Source organism: Quercus robur, chromosome 8, assembly GCF_932294415.1.
Source record: "Quercus robur chromosome 8, dhQueRobu3.1, whole genome shotgun sequence".
NCBI lineage: Eukaryota > Viridiplantae > Streptophyta > Magnoliopsida > Fagales > Fagaceae > Quercus > Quercus robur.
In genome coordinates this window covers 13,648,543-13,667,746 of record NC_065541.1, presented here as the reverse complement: position 1 = coordinate 13,667,746, position 19,204 = coordinate 13,648,543, and the positions used below count along the sequence as shown (strand labels likewise).

Sequence of the window (19,204 nt, the reverse complement as noted above, 5' to 3'; positions counted from 1 at the left end):
GTAACCAACCGAACCCTGCTAAAGATCATCAAGTCCCGGTTGGTGGGGGCAAAAGGAATGTGGCCTGAAGAACTGCCAAGCGCCCTATGGGCATATAGGACGACAGCACGGACACCAACTGGAGAAACACCGTTCAGTCTGACATATGGCACAGAAGCAGTCATACCAGTCGAAGTTGGTCTCACAAGCTTGAGGAGGGAATTTTTTGACGAACAAACCAATGAGAACCAATTGAAGGAAAACTTAGACAGCCTGGACGAGATTAGAGACCAGGCAGCTGAAAGAATGGCAAAGTACCAGCAGAAGATAGCAGAATACTATAATCAAAGAGTGAAGCTAAGAAGATTCAACATTGGTGACCTCGTCCTTAGAAAAGTCACCCCCGCAACAAAGGACCCAGCACATGGTAAATTGGGACCGTCCTGGGAAGGACCCTACAGAGTCGTCCATTATTCGCGTCAGGGCAGCTACCACCTGGAGGATTCAGAAGGAAAAAGACTACCTCGTCCGTGGAACGTTGAACATCTAAAGAGGTATTACGAAAAAGAACCATAAACTTCATTGTAAAACTAATTTGATACTTCTATCTTATGTAAGCAATTGTTCGAATTATAAGTATTATCCAGCATCCCTTGAGTGTTATTGAGCAAATCATTCTCCACTGTTTTCAAAGATAAGCACGGGCGATCGTCCCTAAAAAGCTTAATGACGATAAAATTCCTAAAATGGATGTAATCGTCCCTAAAAAGCTTAATGACGATAAAATTCCTTAAATGGATGTACATCGTCCCTAAAAAGCTTAATGACGATAAAATTCCTTAAATGGATGAACATCGTCCCTTGAAAGCTTAATGACGATAAAATTCCTTAAATGGATGTACATCGTCCCTAAAAAGCTTAATGATGATAAAATTCCTTAAATGGATGTACATCGTCTCTAAAAGGCTTAATGACGATAAAATTCCTTAAATGGATGTACATCGTCCCTAAAAAGCTTAGTGACGATAAAATTCCTTAATGGATGTACATCGTCCCTAAAAAGGCTTAATGACAATAAAAATCATAAACGGAATTACGTCGTCTCTGAAAAAGATTAATGACGGCAAAATTCTTTGAACGAATTACATCGAAGCATCACGACGACAAAAGTTCCTTAAGAGATGCACGTCGCCTCTAAAGCTAAATTCCCTCGATGTCCATGTGCATCACACAACATGATCTCATCTGTACAGAAGAGCAAGAGGGCCAAACCCTTCAAGTTGATCAACATAATCTCGTCCATACAGGACGACCAAAAAGTCAGATTATGGGAAACATTTCCAAAATCAAAAGAGCAAACACAGACATTTATAAAATCAAACATAAAGTTAAATTGTTCTAGAAACAAAAATAGGGGGCCCCAAAAAACAGGAGGGGCATCCAAACGACAGCTGTTCTTGACTTGGTGCATAAAAAAAAAAAAAAAAAAAAAAAAAAAAAAAAAAAAAAAAAAAAAAAAGAAAGGGAAATTTTCTTAAGGCAAATTAAGCTGAAGGGGCAATATCATCGTCCTGGGTGGCCTGAGGTGGTTCAACACCGGTGGACGCCCCTGCTTGAGTCGCCTCGTCCTCCTCAATCTCCTTATCAACGGCTTCAAAGTCTAAATCATCAAGGCTCACGGCAGGACCATGCTTGACGAGATACCTTCGCAGCAGCTCGAACCCTTTAAAGTACCACTGGAAGAGAATGATGTTGTATTCTTCAGTGGATTGGAAAGCAGTAACGGCCTTGGCCACTGCAACCTTCATCTTCTGAGCGGCCACCGCTAGCAGTTCGTCCTTCTGCTTCACGGTTTGTCTCTCGACGTCCAGCTCCTCCGTTAGCACACGGACTTGCTCCTTGGAAACGTTGAGAGAGTCCATAGTCGTAATCAAATCTTTCCGCAAACCAGAAGCCTCAGCCTCCAAAGTGTCTACCTTCGAGTTGGCCACGACGGCCTTCTCCTCATTCGCTAGGTACTGAGTGGTGATGTGCATGGTCTCCCCCAACACCTATGGACGAATACAGAGTTAATAAAAATTAGCTCAATGAAAAACAACAAAGATGGTCAGGCAGATAAAAATGAAGAAAGGGACAAGGTATATGATGATTCACCTGCACGAGTTTATGAACGTGGCGGCTCACCATCTCGTGTGAAGGAATGCTCGTGACTTTCCTCATCTCACCAGGGGTAAAAAGCTCGATGGCACGGTCCATGGCCGTCCCTGCGTCTGACCAAACGCTGGCATCAGCCTTCCCTTTCCCCTTATTAGCAGCCTTCTGCTTCTTCGAAGGACGAGGGACCTCCTCGATTGAAATACCAGGAGATGCAACCAGACCTTCGTCCAGACCAAGGGTTGGTGTGGACAACCCTCTCGCCTCCACCTCTTTCTCCTTCTCCTTATCTGTGATTCTTAGCCTCTTCTGGCCTATGCTAGACAGGGGCTCATTCTTTTTGCCCTTAATTTTGTCATACATCTCTTTGTTGAATTTCGACGTCATTTCTACACAAAAGAGACCAAGGACGAATAAAAAGAATGCAGATGAGCACGAAGAAAAGGCGTGAAGTGCAACTTACGTTTCCTTTCTTCACGGTCGAGGGTACTGAGTACGTAGAGGGAAGGTTCTGGGCCCAGACAGTGACGAGCTAAGGTACGCGGATCAATCAGCTCACCAAAGTCTTCTATCGTCCTTGCGTACCTGATGGCAGCCTGCACTCGCTCGGCAAACTTGGCCTCTAGCTCTGGACGGTCTTTCACTGCAAAGGACGACGTTAAAAAAAAAAAAAAAAAAAAAAAAAAAAGGAGGGCCCAACAACATTGGGGTACATGCACCAATCAAATGGGTCTCCCATCGTCGCAGCAACCTAGGTACGTTCCCCCACAGATCATCAGGCAACGTTTCCCAACCGTCCCCAGATACAAAGAAGTATCTTGATTTCCAATAGCGAAAGGACGATGGAAGGTCAGCTACCAGACGAGCCTTCCTACTCCAGGGTACGAACTCATAGTACCCAAATTCTCTGGACTCCTTCAGACGATACAAGTGGACGAACTCATTAACTGAGATCATATCCCCGTCAGCAACGGTCGTCCAGATCACCATACAACTAATCACTATTCTCTAGGAGTTAGGCATAAGTTGCCCCGGTGCAAGGTTAAAATGGTAAAGAAGCTCCATAATGAATGGATGGACGGGAAATCGGAGGCCACACGAAAAAGCAGCCTCGTAAAAGCAAACTTCTCTGTGGGCAAAGGCACAAGCCTTTTCGCCCTTCCTGGGTAAACGAGCCTTAGTTCCCTCTGGAAATTGGAATCTGTCCTTAAATTTACTAAAAACCTCAACTTTCAAGGAACAATTTTCCTTCAGGGCATGAAATCGACGGGCCGTCGCTGGAGCAGGGGAATGGGAGGACGAGGGAGCACGGGAAGGAGTGGTGGTTGTAGCACCGATCCCGGCCTCTTCCTCGACCACGTTTGAGGACGAACCCCTTTCTAAATCACCTAACCCTTCTTCTAAACCCATATTTTCCTCTCTTAGGTGCCCTCTAATAGACCGAAACCAAGCTTGAGACTCCAACAGAAGAGGGTATAAAACACCCAACGCCGAACCTAACCCGGTACCCCTATTAACAAATTCCTTAACTACTGGGTACGAACTGGCGGGGGAAGGCGCACCTAATAGGTCACCAGAAAGCTCTACCAAGGAACCTAGACGGGCAAGGAGAAAAGCTACGGAAGGGAAGTTACGCCTAACTTCGAAAGTATCCACCATTAAAGAAAAAGAAAAGGAAAACTAACACCACTACTCAGTAAGAAGAGAAACCAGTGCAGAAAGAGAAGGAAACTTAAGTGACACAAATACAAGGAAAAACCAAAAAGGAAAAAAAGCGTAAATGGGTGGGCGTACCTGGAAGTTAGGGAGGAAACTGAGGAGGCGAGGAGCAAAATACGCGTAGGAGAGATCAACTGCACAAAGAATGGGGAAGTGGAAAAAGGAAAAGCCAAAAGAAATCAAAGGTTTCTGCCTTGGAAAGTCGGGAAAACTGAAAAGGCACTCACCGGAAACGAGGCACTCCCACCAGTAGAAATCAAACACGTGGCACTGAGAGGAGCCACAGCTGCCACTACGCAATCAATGCGGAGCAGAACTCCAAGCGCCATTACTGAAAAATAAATAAATCAAAAATAATGGTAATAACAATCTTTTCATATTCCTATAATCGTCCAAATAATGGACGACCATGGAATAGGGGGGCAGCTGATAAGCCCGACCAAAATGGTAATCGTCCATACAATGCAAGATAGGGACGATCTTACTAAAATCGTCCAGAGAGAGAAGGTCGTTGCTCAAAGATCCGAACACTCGTTCCCACTCTTCGCGGAACGGTTACGAAACATTAATCAAACCTTTAGACCGTTGGGAATGGTAGCTCATCATTAACACCCAGCAAAGACGTTACCAGGCTAGATTAAAGCCTCCATCAAGACTCCACCAACGGCTAGAAGAAAAAAACCTGCAAACACACATATATAAAGACAAAACCCTGAAAGGGGTAGGGTAAGAAAACACTCTAGCAAATTACTCCCATTGTTCTCCTTTGTCAATCTTTCTGACTTTGGCATCGGAGACCTTTTTGCAGGCACAACGCCAGCGAACTACTTCCTTTCGTTCGTCCACGGGTTGCAGAAGGTTGATTTGGCGAGGAACAGCTTCATCTGGACGATCATAATCAACTAACGATCAAATCATCATCATTAACATTTTTTTTGTAGACAACTTTTCGAGTCAAACTAGTGGCCTAAGAAGTAACCATGGGGTCACTAGGTTGCCAGGTTCTTAGAAATTTTTTTGACGTAGACCATGTAAATTTCCCTATCATTGTATTTTCAATTTTTTAAATAAATTATTCTTGAAAACAATTTCTTTAGAAAGATAAGCAAATATGCTCTTTTAAAAGTAGTTTTATTTTTTATCAAAAAGACAAAGTGGTTTTTTTAATAAAAAAAATCAAATACGAAAAATAGTTTCACACTTGTTACTTTATACACACAATATTCATAATTTTACATATGCTCACATAAGTATGTTCACATTTAACACATGAAATAGATGTTGTGGGCCATGAGGCTTTCAACACAAAAAAGGAAAGCCTATTCTTAGCTGTGTTTGAGAAGAAAAAGGATTTGGAGTCTATTCTCTTAAAATCCACAATAGCTCAAGCTGTGGAGTGTTGAGGTTATATGATGGCCATCCAACAAGTCACTCATCATATGAAGTGTTGTATACATCACCTCCTGAAATTGCGTTTGCGTGTTCTTTAACAATAATTCTTAAAAGAGGCTGAAACAAGGTTTTGGAAATGTTACACTGGTATTTTTAGGAGCTTCCCTTTGGGAGAAACCCCTCCAAAAATAGGCGTATGCCACTATTTGCGGCGTGCACACGGTATTCTTTAGTAAAAGGCGAAAGAATAGTTCGCTCTGTGCTCACCGCGTGGCTGCGTGGATTGGAAATGAAATGACTTACCGTTTTAATAACAGCTATCTTACACAACCTTAATTTATGTGTTCAATATGGGACATCTACGCGAATTTGAAAGCAATTCTTCATACACGCGTAAAATAAGACTATGGCCGTGGAGAGACTTTGGTCTTCTTGAGACAAAAGTGCCAGGCTAATGGGAACGGAGAATAATAATTTCTTCCTTTAGCTCATGTAATGTGCTGTATAAAATGGAATGGAAGGTTGTAACTAACGGGATGAAAACCAAGATAAGTCCAAGCACAGTTCTAAAGCAGAATTTGAGTAAGGCGCATGATAGAGTGGAATGTGGAGTTTACAAGCAATAATGCTAAAGATGGGCTACATTAGACCGGGACAAGGAATTAGGCAAGGAAATCCCGTCTCCCTACCCATTTTTCATTTGTGCTGAACGTCCAACTGCGTTATTGAGACGTGATGAGAGAGAAGTCAATATTAGAGGTGTGTCAATCTCGAGAGGTCCAAAGATTTTTCACTTATTTTTTGTGAATGGTAGCCTTTTGTTTTGTAAAGCCACAATGGAGAAATGTCTGGCTATATATCGGAACCCTTGAGTTGTATGGACGGGCATCGGGACAAAATTCGAATTTTGGTAAGACGCTCTCGTTTTTCAGTTTAAACACTATGCCTGTGTGAAGAATGATACTAGGACAGCTTTACGTGCAACTTCTCTGGTTCCTTTTGAGAAGTACCTTCGGTTACCTCCTTTAATTGGTAGAGGCAAGAGTTTGGCTTTTCAAAAGATAAAGAGTCCAGTTCATAAAAAAAATTGAAGGGTGGAAGGAGAAGATTTTATTTCAAGCTGGTAGGAAGATCTTGATCATAACAGTAGTTCAGGCTATCTCAATTTATGCCATGAGTTGCTTTAGTGAACTGGACGGATTTTGCTCTGAATTAAATTCTTTAATGAGTAGGGTTGGGCTAAATTATCTCAATTTCACATATCATCACATAAGCATATTCACATTTAACAGATGAAATAGATGATGTATAGGGCCATGTACACTAATGAATGTGTAATAGTCAATGCCCCAAGCTTTCAAACCTCTCATCTCCTCGTTCATTGTTTTGATTTCGTTCTGTTCTCTTTGCTTCTACTCTTCTTCTCTTGTAGAAAAATGGATGATGGTTCTGTTAAGTTATGGAAGAATTTGAAATTCTGTGGCTGAAGTAGGGGAAGGGGGTGAAATTTTGATGAAGAAAAGCAAGCTCAAATATTAATTTAGTTTATTGTTCAAGCAGTTTAATGAGGCTTTCAACACAAAAAAGGAAAACCCATTTTTAGCTGTGTTCGAGAAGGAAAAAGATTTGGAGTCTATTCTCTTAAAATCCACAATAGCTCATGCTGTTGAGACTCATTGTTATGATGGCTTACTGTCATGACATTGTGGTATGAACAGAGTCCATCCAATAAGTCACTCATCATATGAAATGTTACGTACATGACCTCCAGTGTATTTAAATATCTAAAATTTCCCTATGTCCCAGCTAAAGATCTAGTTTCTGGAATTGCGGGTTCTTTAACTATATTTCTTAAAAGAGACTGAAACAAGGTATTGAAAATGTTAAACTAGTATTTTTGGGGGCTTCCCCTTAGGAGAAACCCCTCCAAAAATAGGCGTATGCCACTATTTGCGGCGTGCACACGGTATTCTTTAGTAAAAGGCGAAAGAATAGTTCGCTCTGTGCTCACCGCGTGGCTGCGTGGTTTGGAAATGAAATGAGTTTCCATTTTATTACAGCTATCTTATACAACTTTATTGTATCTGTTCTATATGGGACATCTACGCGAATTTGAAAGCACTTCATCCGTGCGTTAAGAGTTAAAACTATGGCCGTGGAGAGTTCTACCTAACAGGATGAAAAAGGTGCTGCTCTGCATCATCTCTGAAAATCAAAGAGCATTTGTTCCTAGGAGATTACTAACAAACATCAGCTTGGTGGCTTTTGAAATGTTGCATCATATGAAAACCAAGACAAGGGGTAGAAGTCCACACATGGCTCTTAAGCTTGATGAGTAAGGCATATGATAACAAGTGGAATGGAGATATTTTCAAGCAATAATGCTAAGATGGACTTTCATTTTTGTTAGGTTAGTATCATTATGCAATGTATTATGTATCTCTTGAGTCTTAATTCCCTTTGTCTTCACTCTCTAGCATGCATCAAACGGTTCCCACCAGTTTATTACCCATTTTGGCAAAGACGCTTTTTTAGTAGAGAATTTCCCAAAAGAGCTCTTCCAAACCATCCTCTCTGTAATCTCTTCAGCCATGGGTCCCACCTCCCTTGCATTGGCTAGGTTACAAATTGGTGGGACTTTGGTCGTTCTACTCTGTTTCTTTCTTATGCTTTGTCTTTTTCTTTCCCGTGCATTTTCTGCCACTATTACCTGGTGTTGTTTCACTGTTTTTACCCTCGCAGAATTAAGGTTTTCCCTCATCCCCTGGGTAAGAGCAGCATGGGCTTCTTAAGCTTGCCATATTACATCCTGCTGGGCTGGACTTACTGGCTTTTTGGCTCCTCCCCTTTCTTTTTCATTGGATTTTGCTGGGCAACATTTGTCGGGTCTTATCTTACTCTTTCACTTTTGGGCTTTTCAAGACCCATTTTACTCTTCAAGAAGGGTCATTCTACTCCTATGTAGGAATGGCAACGGGTCGGGTTCGGACCGGGTTTTTCTATACCCGACCCGTTTACTAAGCGGGTTTTTTTCCCGGGGCTCAAACTCACCCCTGTCGGGCCCCGTGAGCCTCATTAAGGGATTGGGCCCAATTCGTGGCCCAACCAAAAAAAAAAAAAAAGAATTGAAGTCCAAATTTATTTTTGCCTACATTCAAGCCTTAGATAATGTGGCCCAAACCCCAAATGCCAAATCAATCCAAATCATAAATCAATAAATCATATGTTACTTATAAATCTATAAATCAATAAACCATAACTAATATCATAATCATAATTCAATAAATCATAACTAAGATTTTAAATCAATAAATCACCAAGCTAAGATAACCATTTAATCATTAATCAACAAAATCATAACTAAAATCACCAACTAAACATAAAAATAAAATAAATCCAACAAGTCCAAGAAATTAAAAAGCTACAAAATAAATCCCACAAGTTTAGAATAATTACAAACCAACAAATTAATCCAACAAGGCTAAGAAATTAAAAAAGCTACTAATGTATACAAAATGTTTAATCTTCCACAATTGTGACACAACTCCCATCTTCTTCATTTGGCTCCCCATCATCAAGAATTGATTGAAATGTACAATCTCTAGATATAGTTAAAGAACCTACAACAACAATGAATTAAAAAATGGAATAAACTTCATCAAACTGTAACTAGCAAATATAAAAACACAATTTTGATTTTATAAATAGAAATTAGACAATTGTTAACCGTTGATTTTACTCCATAACCAATTCTGAGCACACATCATTGCCTCTATAGTCTTGGGATGTAACCTACTACAGTGTGGACTTAAAAGTCTCCCACTATTGCTAAAGGTATATTCTAAAGCAACAGTTGTAACGGGAATGGCTAAAATATCTCTTGCAATCCTTTGTAAAGTAGGATACTTGAGACCATTACTTTTCCACCATGCCAAAATATCAAAGTCTTCACTCCTCTTCAACACTCCCTCATCAATGAAATGATCAAATTTCATTCTAGCACTCCCATGTTTCTTTGAACTACTTGAACTATTGTTCACAAACAAATCAAAACATGACATTGCCCCACTCAACCTAAATTTCATTTGTGCCACTTGATTTGAAGTACTTGCAGGCATATGAGAACTTCCTTCATTATCTACAGGAGATTCATATAAATTTCCATACTCATCAAGCAAATCATAACAAAGATTCTTAATTTTTTCAATCTCCAAATCAGAATTATCACCATAAATGTTAGGATAATAAAACTCCAATAACTTCATCTTATATCTTGGATCTAAGATAGCAGCAACAGCCATAACAACACTAACATTAGCCCAATAAGAATTAAATTTAGCAAGCATGCTTTCTGCCATCGTACTTATCATCTCACTTGAAGACAAACTCCATTCATTCAATGCAATTTTCAACTCACACACCAAAGTAAAATACATATTAGTTGTGGGTACTTACGACCAGAGAAAAACTTAGTCACACTATGAAACAACTCCAACATCCCATAAATATTTTTGGCTACCTCCCAATCATAATCATGTGGTAGACAAGTATAAGATGTTTCACATTTAACCAAACGCGAGAAAACATTTTTATAAATCAATGCAGTAGAAAGCATTAAGTTGAATTTCAACGAGTTTTACAATCTAAGACTAACTTTTTGGTGCATTAAACACACAATTGACGTGCATTTTCTTCAAATTTCAGTCTCCTTTTTGGTGACCCAATCCAATAAATCACACTATCTACCATCACCAATAAGAGACAACCCATCTTGAACAATCAAATTCAAAATATGTGTAGCACACCTCATATACAGCATAGACCCACCCAATATAAGAGAACTAGTATCAAGCTTATTCAAGAGAAGTCTTATCATGGCATCATTAGTACTGCAATTATCAACAGTTATTGTGGACAACTTCCTATCAATGTTCCACTCTAAAAAACAATCAACAAGGACTTCAGCAAGGACATCTTTCGTGTGTGGAGAAGGAACATAAACAAACCTAGAAAAATAATATGAATAATTATAATATAACTCAATAAACATTCAATTTAACATAACTCAATAAACATTCTAAATGTAAAGTTTTTAACATTCAATTTATAGATAAAAAAATTAACTTAAAACCCAGCTTTGCAACGTCCAAGTATGATCAATAAAATGAGTGGTAATGACCATAAACCCTCTCTTTTTGTTACTTGAAGTCCACATATCAGTTGTAATTGCCATCCTATTTCCATTCTTGTCTATCATCTGCAAAGCTTTCTCCCTCTCATTATCATAGATTTTAAGAATGTCACTCTTCAAAGTATTTCTTGTGACAAGCTTAAACATAGGTTGAAGATCAGCCACAAATTCTCTAAACCCAATGTGGTCAACTATTGAAAAGGGATATTCATGTAGAATGACCATACGTGCAAGCTTATTCCTCACTCTAACTTGATCAAATTGGTAAGTATTCAAACTCATAGTTCCATCCACCTTATTTTGTTGTTTAATTAAGACTTGTTGTTGCATATCCCTTATATCTTTAAACTTCATTCGTAGACATCTTGCTAAATGATTACGCAAATGAGTTGTACCTTGGCTAGACTCACCCAAGTAAAGTTTGTTACAATGATGGCATTGGGCTTTAAATTTCCCATTAACTTTCTTCCTTGTAAAATGAGCCCAAACATCTAAGGTAGTTTTTCTTTTTTTACTTGTATCCAAATCCTCATTTGTAGGCTCTTGCTCTCCCTTTTCCTCTGTCCCTTCTTGTTCCTTTACTCTAAGTCTTCTCCCACTAAGTCCACCATCGGGGATTTCGGATTCCTAATTGGTTCAGAAGTTTGGGAGTTAGAATCAAAACAAATTATCACAAATTTATTATTACACATACTCATTGATTAATAGGCACAAATTCATAATTACACAGATTCACAAATTCTATCAACGCAATCATAATTAAATATGATTAACTACGAATTCAAACACTTACTCGTTGTTTAATGGTGATCCTGAGAGTGAGCTGTCAGGCGACAATGGTCAGGGTGATCATGAAAATGGCGAAGGAGACCGCATAGTTGGCAAGGGACAACATCCGGTTCTCAAGGGAGAGCCACTTGGCGAGGAAGAACCAGATTTGTTTGTGTCTGTGTTTGTGTCTTCCATCTCCGTTTTAGGCTCTGCATTCCCAACAAACACAAAAAACAAACAATTTCTTCCATTAAACAAACTATGCAAATATGAAGGGAAAGAATAGGGGAACAAAATGCTTTGAGACTTGAATTCGGTAAAAGATATGTGTACAAAAATTCACTACCATATTTCACACTTAGTTTCACTGATTTCAACATCCCCAATGTATTACTTATCATCAAATCCAATCCTAATTACCAAAACAAACCCAATAACACCACAAAAACCTTAACCCATAAACCAAACCCTCACCCACCCAAAACCCAAATAAACATTATTATCATCACAACAAATTCAATGAACCACCACACAATCAAAACCTCCAAACAAATTTTAATGAAACACTGAAAAAAAAAAATCCAAAATTTTAAAACAAAAACCGGACATTTTGCCTCTTTATCAAATCCAAAAATCGCAATGATAGATCATACATTTTGCCTCTTTATCATCAAATCGAACAACAGAGGAAGAGCGAGGTGTACACAGTAAAAGAAACCACAATGTGAGCTTGTCAAATCCTTTTTGTGGCAAGCTAAACACAAAATCAAAATGATTAAATTAAGAGTACTTACAATTGCTACACCTTCCTTATCAGCATGAGTAATATATACACAAAATGTGGCTACTATGACGAAGGTCAATGGAGCAATAGCAGATACTCAAAATAATTGGAATGAGTGAGATCATATAAAAAAGCTTTACAAATTGGACAACAGAGGAAGAGCGAGGTGTACCTAAGGTCCTGAGGAAGAGCGAGGCCGTGAGAGTGAGAAGGCGAGGCGTGGCGTGACTGCATGAGTGAGGGCATGTGCGTGAGGCAGTGACTGAGAATGAGTGAGGGCTGTGAGGCCGTGCGCTGAGGGAGTGTCGGGGTGAGGTTGAGGAGGCGAGGGAGGTGTGACTGAGCTGAAATGAGGGAGTGTCGGAGTGAGCTGAAATGAGGGACTGAGCTGAGGGAGAGGGAGTGTTAGACTGAGGGAGGCTGAAGAAATGAGGGATTAGGGTTAGATTATAGGTGTGTATATATATATATAGGGTATTTTTGTAATTTAGGGTACCGGGTTTCGGGTTGGGTCTCGGATTTTTTTTATAAAACCCGGACCCACTTCGGGTTTTTTTTTTTAAAACCCATACCCGACTTTATTCCTAATCAGACCGGGTAAAACCCGGCCCATTAGGGTCAGGCCGGGCCGGGTACCCATGGGTCGGGCAAAAATTGTCATCCCTACTCCTCTGCATTACCCCTTTCTTAAAGAGGGCCTATGAGCCCACTTTGGGCTTTTTTTTTTTTTTTACAATAAATATTCTTTCTTTTTTGGCCATTGCTTGGGCCACATCTGTGTTCTTTCTTACTTTTCGAGCTCTTGGAGTACGGCCCAGTTACCTTTTCTTTGCCCACACCTCAACTCATTCCTGGGGCTGACTTGGGCATTTCTCCTCATTGGGCCTTTGGGGGCATGGATTAGCAAAAATAGGTGTCAATAATAGTTTTGACGTAGACCATGTAAAAACCCCTTATTGTCGTATTTTCCATTTTTTTAAAAAGTTATTCTTGAAAAAAATATTTTTATAAAGATCATCAAATATGTTCTTTTAAAAGTAGTTTTTTTTTTTTAATCAAAAAAAGAAAGTGGTTTTTTTAATTAAAAAATATATCAAATACGATAAATATATATACATCAAAACCTCCTAAAGCATGTTTCTGGAAATGCCATACTTATGTGTGACCCGTGGAGCCTCAATGTTTATGAGGTTATGACCTGAAAACCTAGTGTCTCATCATATGAAATGTTATATACACCACCTCCTGTGTAGTTAAATATCTAGAACTTCCATAAATCACAGCCAGAGATTTTAGTTTCTGGAATTGCGTGTTCTTTTACAATATTTCTTAATAGAAGCTGAAACAGGGTTTGAAAATATTAGACTAGTATTTTTAGGAGCTTCCCTTTAGGAGAAACCCCTCCAAAAATAGGCGTATGCCACTATTTGCGGCGTGCACACGGTATTCTTTAGTAAAAGGCGAAAGAATAGTTCGCTCTGTGCTCACCGCGTGGCTGCGTGTTTTGGACAGTCAAATGAGCTTCCTTTCTATAGCAGCTATCTTAAAAAACTTTATCGTACCTGTTCGATATGGGACACCTACGCGAATTTGCAACCACTGTGGAATTCTCAGTTGACTGATTCTATTTTTCTCCCCCCTTTGAAGCTTCCCAAATCAAGTATACCTTTGTCTCATAGACGATTAGATGTCAGCTGGATTTGTCATTGTGGATGGGTGCCTCAAATGGAAAATTTGTTGAGAAAAATTCAGGAATTATTAGTGAAGGAGGCGAATCCTAGGATATAAAATAAAATCAGAGGGCTCTTCATCCAATCAAAAGGGTGTGCATTATTTTTGGAATGGCCATTGGGCTGTCTCGGTTCCTCATAAATGAATCAAATCATTTATATGGCGTGTGCCAAGTTAGGGTAGGTATACTTCCTACAACAACAAATTTAATTCTACGTTTGCTTCTGTCCACTGCTTGGAGGAGGCTGAAACTGTTTCTCATGTACTTTGGAGTTGTGATTTTGCAGTGTTGGTGTGGAGTGGATTTCGGTTCAAGGTTGATCAAGTGGTATCTTTTCAAGAGGTGGTCCACTGTGTGTTGAAAATCTAGGAACTGGACACTAATGATTATGTTGCACACTGATAAAATGTTATCAAACGCCATTATCTGTAAACCAGAATTTTAACTAGTCAAGCTATTAATATAGTGTTTGAGAACTTTCTACCACCACATTATGCAAACATGTTTTCTTATCTTTCAAATATGAACTTCGATAAAGCATCTCTTTCAAAAAGAAGCATCAGAGTGCTCCTAGATGCCCAGATGAAACTCTCAAGCAATCTGCAGCCATTCACTGAAAACTACAATATAAAGATGATCTGCAGTGATAACTGCATTTATACATTCCAAATTTGTTTTAAACTTGAGTGTCAAAGGGTTGAAAATAGTCTTACAAGTGATAAACAAAACTGAAACATCTCAACCCAAAAAAAAAGAAAAAAAAAAAAAACAAAGGGGGTGTTCTTTAGTTTATTTGTAATGGCATACCGCATACATGAACACCACCATCAAAGCTGCAAACGCTTGATAGCTGTTTGAACATCCTTATCCCCTCTGCCACTTAAATTAAGCACAACCCTAGTTCCATTGGGGAGAGTAGGGCAGAGCTGCTCCAAATAAGCCAGTGCATGAGACGTCTCCAAAGCTGGGATTATGCCCTCTAGTCGAGATAATCTCTTGAAAGCTACATATACAAAAATAACCAATAAAGGAACAGATTTAAGTGGATAAAAAGACAATTTTAAAAGCAACTTCGACCTAGGGCAACAGTGAAATAACAGATTTTGTCAGTGATGGTAGATTGCTCATACATAACCTCAAAAAAAGCATTCAGGGCCTCATTATCAGTTGGAAACAGCAAACAGGCATTTTTCTGGGGGGACAGTTTTCCTCCAAGCCAATACATGGTGGTTTCCCAAGTTTATATAATTCCAACAAGACTATTAAGATTATGTTCTATCAATATACTGTAATCCAACACCTAAACCATCAAAACATGTCTTCTTCTGAAAATAAACCGTTCATGTAGAGCTAGAGGTAAAATAATGTTCTAGTAAACTGTATCGGTTAGTTCATCATATCAAGTCATTCATGACAAGATTGCAAATCCAAAACAAGGTGAATGTGAGACAAAATACGTTTGTAAACATGGAATCAAGGTTGACGTTTTCAACAGCAGAAAAAGTTTCCATCATAACGATCTTTGATCAACAACCATCTGTGTTGTAAAAACATGGAAATTTTTTTTTTTCAGAAAATGTGATTCTTTTCAATTCTTTTCTAGTTTGTCTAAACTTCAAATAAATAGAAGCTGTTCTCTCTCTCTCTCTCTCCCCCCCCCCCCCCAAAAAAAAGAAAAAGGAAGAAGATGATCAACCATGTGCTACTAGAGGCCTTTTTACCTTTTTTTTGGCAAGAAAAGTAACTGAAAAGAAAATGACTTCTACAAAGGGACAAGAAATTGATGGTTGAATGACAAATACATCATACTATCATAGTACATTAGAGGACTCTACTTTGATAACAGTGTTATTTAGGACTTGTATGTTAAGTTTCAAAATTTATCCTATTAGACAAAGGAAAAAACTCATTGGCAAAGAGACAACATGCATCCCCATAATAATGTCAAATGTCGCAGATATAAACATATTATTAGCAACAATCAATGCAATGCAATACTCATCATCATGTACGACATAATTGACCCCCCTTCCGAAAAAAATAAAAAATAAAAAATTACCTGCACTCCCCCCCCCCCCGGGCGGGTGGAGAAAACCCCAAGAATACAACAGAAAACGTAAAGAAGTTTGTAGACGCCATACCTTCTAATGCTTCATCATCTGTGACACTATAATATTCAGCACGTCCTATATCTTTCAAGTAACTGTGCTCTGGCCCAACTCCAGGATAATCCAAGCTATAAGCCATAAAGACAATATGTACATTTAGAAAGAATACAACATAAAACACACCAAATGTGATAATGGAAAAAATCAATCAACTGTCTTACCCCGCACTTATGGAATGCGGTTCAATGATTTGCCCATCATCATCCTGTAATAAATAGCTCATAGCTCCATGCAAAACCCCAACTTCCCCTTTTGTCAAAGTAGCAGCATGCTTACCACTATCCAATCCAAACCCTGCAGCTTCCACACCAATTAACCTTACATCTTTGTCATCTACAAACTCATGGAAGAGTCCAATGGCATTCGAACCTCCACCAACACATGCTACCAGAACGTCTGGTCCCCCTCCCCATTTTTCCAGTGCTTGTTTTCTGGTTTCTTTACCAATTACCGCGTGGAATTCTCGAACCATCATGGGGTATGGATGTGGTCCAGCAACCGAGCCCAAAATATAATGAGTCGTCTCTACATTTGTTACCCAGTCCCTAATAGCTTCTGATGTTGCATCTTTCAGGGTGGCTGTCCCAGAATGGACTGGTCTAACCTGTAATAGGAAAAGAGAAATTCATAACTTAATGATGCAACATTGGCAAGAGCAATTTCATATAAAAATTAGAGGATAACTGCAACATAAAAATCCATCTGAGCCCTTTAAATACTACAATTAGTAATATATCAGGAACTAAATGAATCTTGTCATCCCAAGAACCTAAAAATGATTTTTAAGAGAATTTGATGGTGGCATTTAATGAAAAAAATAATTAAAAGAAAGAAAATATTCAAAAGAGGAATCAATGACGTATACAAATTGTGTTCCCAATCCCAAAGACTCCTTACAAACAGTTGCAAAACCAAGAGATTGCTAATTATCAGCAGAATGGATTCCATACTATAAGTAAAAGATGGGTGACCTAAAAGCTTAATAGCAAAGAAAGAATGTAAAACCAGCTCAGACTGGAACACCTAGGCAACAATCTCATTTAGCACTGTCTGCCTATAAGAACAGCCAGAAATATGTTTCTGTTTGGCCCTGCTTCAGATATATATATATAATGAAGAGCCAGTTAAAAAAACATTATTCAAATAAGGCTGCTAACATCACAAAGGATTCCTCAACTTCTAGGATTACTTTAACTTTGTTATGACGAGAGAAAATGAAACAGCAGTGCTGGAAAATATGCAATGTCTAATCAGACCAGTTAAATGAACCATGGGATTGTGAAATGGTATTTGTATAAATTAGGCTACATAGCTCAAAGAACTGAAGGATGAAAACTATGACAACCAACCTCAGCTCCAAGAAGCCGCATTCTGAAGACATTAAGTGCCTGCCTCTCCATATCTTGTGCGCCCATATAAATGATACATTGCAAACCAAACCGGGCACAAACAGTCGCTGTTGCAACTCCATGCTGACCAGCTCCAGTTTCAGCAATAATCCGCTTTTTGCCCAACCGCTTAGCAAGCAAAGCTTGGGCAATGGCATTGTTGATCTTGTGAGCCCCAGTATGATTCAGATCTTCTCTCTTGAGGTAAATGAGTGGACCTTCACCATTGGAACGCTTATAATGCTCCGTCAGCCGCTCTGCAAAATAAAGAGGACTCTCCCTCCCTACATAGTCTTTCAAGATCCCGTTCAGTTCTTTCTGCAAAATCAAATATTTCCCCTAAATTCAATAGCTTTGACATATATTCACACAGAAACACACACGCAATCAGAGTTCCTCTCCCCCCCCCCCCCCCCAAGAAAAGATACTTGAGTAGTCAATTACATTTTCAATGAAGATTGAACTTTATAGTCTAATTCAGCTTTGGCAAACAAAAACAAGTAAAATTTTCTCTAAAAAAAATTTAAGGTTCATTGCAATGCCAAGACGTAAGATACAAACTTCTTTTTTGTAATCAATAATGGATTCCTCAAAATTCATAGTAAGCAGTAAAGTCCCATATCAGAGTCTCATCAATCCCACACTAAGCTAATACTACCATAACACATCAAAATAACATGAAAATCAAGGCAATAAAAGCCTATGCCAAGACAACCATTTCCTTAATACCTTCCATTTGGTAATTGAGAAAATTAAGGAAACCAAAATAACCCCACATTTCTACAGAATTTTTTTTTTTTTTTTTTTTTTTTTAATAAAAATTATTGGTAAGCTGCACACACTGGAGTGGGTCTAAAACCCACGACCTCACCATTATTATGAGACAAGGAAGTACCATTTGAGCTATATGCCTATATAGCTCATTAGCCCACATTTTTACAAATCCAAACAAAATGAAAAAAGCTTTTCAAATTGCAATATAGAGCTTCTACTCTAGCAACACCAAAATCATTTTCTGCATTCAATACCATACCAATTTGCTCCTCAAAACTAATTTCTTTTCCCAAACTTCCAACAGAACCAAACACAGCCAAAGCACAAAAAACAAACCAAAATTGAAAACAAATATTCAAATGAAGAACCCCAACAACAAGTCCCACAAAATTAGTTCCTTCTTTTCAAACAAATTATCCAATCCTCAAAGTAGATATCACATTAAGCAATTAAGGTTCAATTTCACAGTCTTATCAATCCCCACACTAAAAATCCAATTCACCCCCAAGAAAAATTCACTCTTTTTCTTTTTCCCAAACTTTCCACGGAACCAAACACAATTGAAATGGAGGAGAGAACCTGAAACTCGTGGTCACCGGCGAGAGCATGGAAAGCAGACTCGAGCTCGGAGAGGGCGTGCATTAGGGTTTCGGGGACGTACTTCCCGCCAAACTTGCCGAAACGGCCGAACGAATCGGGTCGCTGGAGTAGGGTGGAAGACCCGTTGTCGTCCATTCGGAGCTCCGGTGGGTCACGGGTGGAGATAGTGCAAGAAATAGCGAGCGAAGAAGCAGAGGGGTAGGTGGGCGTAAATCTGCGGAACCTAAAGGGCAAATGTATAGAGGGCTTGAAACGGTGAGTTCTAATAGAAGAAGAAGAAGAAGAATGGGTTGGTGTGGTGGTGGTGGCGGTGGCGGCAGCAGCTGATGCCATTATAGGAATGAACAAGCGTTGTTTACTTCTTTTTTTGGCTTATTTGGGTTTTTGATGGCAAGTTTTTTTTTTTGGTTATGTAATAATGACCACTTTTTGAACCAAAAAAATGTAACGTTTTTGGATTTTTTCTGATGATATCATATCACACACCTTTGGAATTGCGTTGGACCATAACCATTATGTGTGTCCAAATCAGGACTTGCAAAGTACACGTGC

General features: G+C 39.0%; 1 protein-coding gene and 3 non-coding genes across 4 annotated transcripts; all 4 read right to left on the bottom strand.

Annotated features, from left to right (window-relative positions):
- Positions 1-5,402: 5,402 nt before the first annotated feature.
- Positions 5,403-5,520, bottom strand: LOC126697988 (U5 spliceosomal RNA). The gene has a single exon (XR_007646354.1). It is a non-coding gene; the product is annotated as a U5 spliceosomal RNA (small nuclear RNA).
- A 1,628-nt stretch (positions 5,521-7,148) lies between these two features.
- On the bottom strand, positions 7,149-7,264 carry LOC126697991 (U5 spliceosomal RNA). The gene has a single exon (XR_007646357.1). It is a non-coding gene; the product is annotated as a U5 spliceosomal RNA (small nuclear RNA).
- A 6,105-nt stretch (positions 7,265-13,369) lies between these two features.
- Positions 13,370-13,487, bottom strand: LOC126697985 (U5 spliceosomal RNA). Its single transcript, XR_007646351.1, has one exon. It is a non-coding gene; the product is annotated as a U5 spliceosomal RNA (small nuclear RNA).
- Positions 13,488-14,350: 863 nt separating this feature from the next.
- Positions 14,351-19,091, bottom strand: LOC126694683 (tryptophan synthase beta chain 1). Its single transcript, XM_050391074.1, has 5 exons — positions 18,632-19,091; positions 17,240-17,596; positions 16,052-16,494; positions 15,864-15,958; positions 14,351-14,725 (listed from the first exon to the last, which is right to left on the bottom strand). The coding sequence occupies exons 1-5, from the start codon at positions 18,983-18,985 to the stop codon at positions 14,550-14,552; spliced, it is 1,425 nt and encodes a 474-aa protein (XP_050247031.1). The 5' UTR covers positions 18,986-19,091; the 3' UTR covers positions 14,351-14,549.
- Between the last annotated feature and the right edge of the window lie 113 nt (positions 19,092-19,204).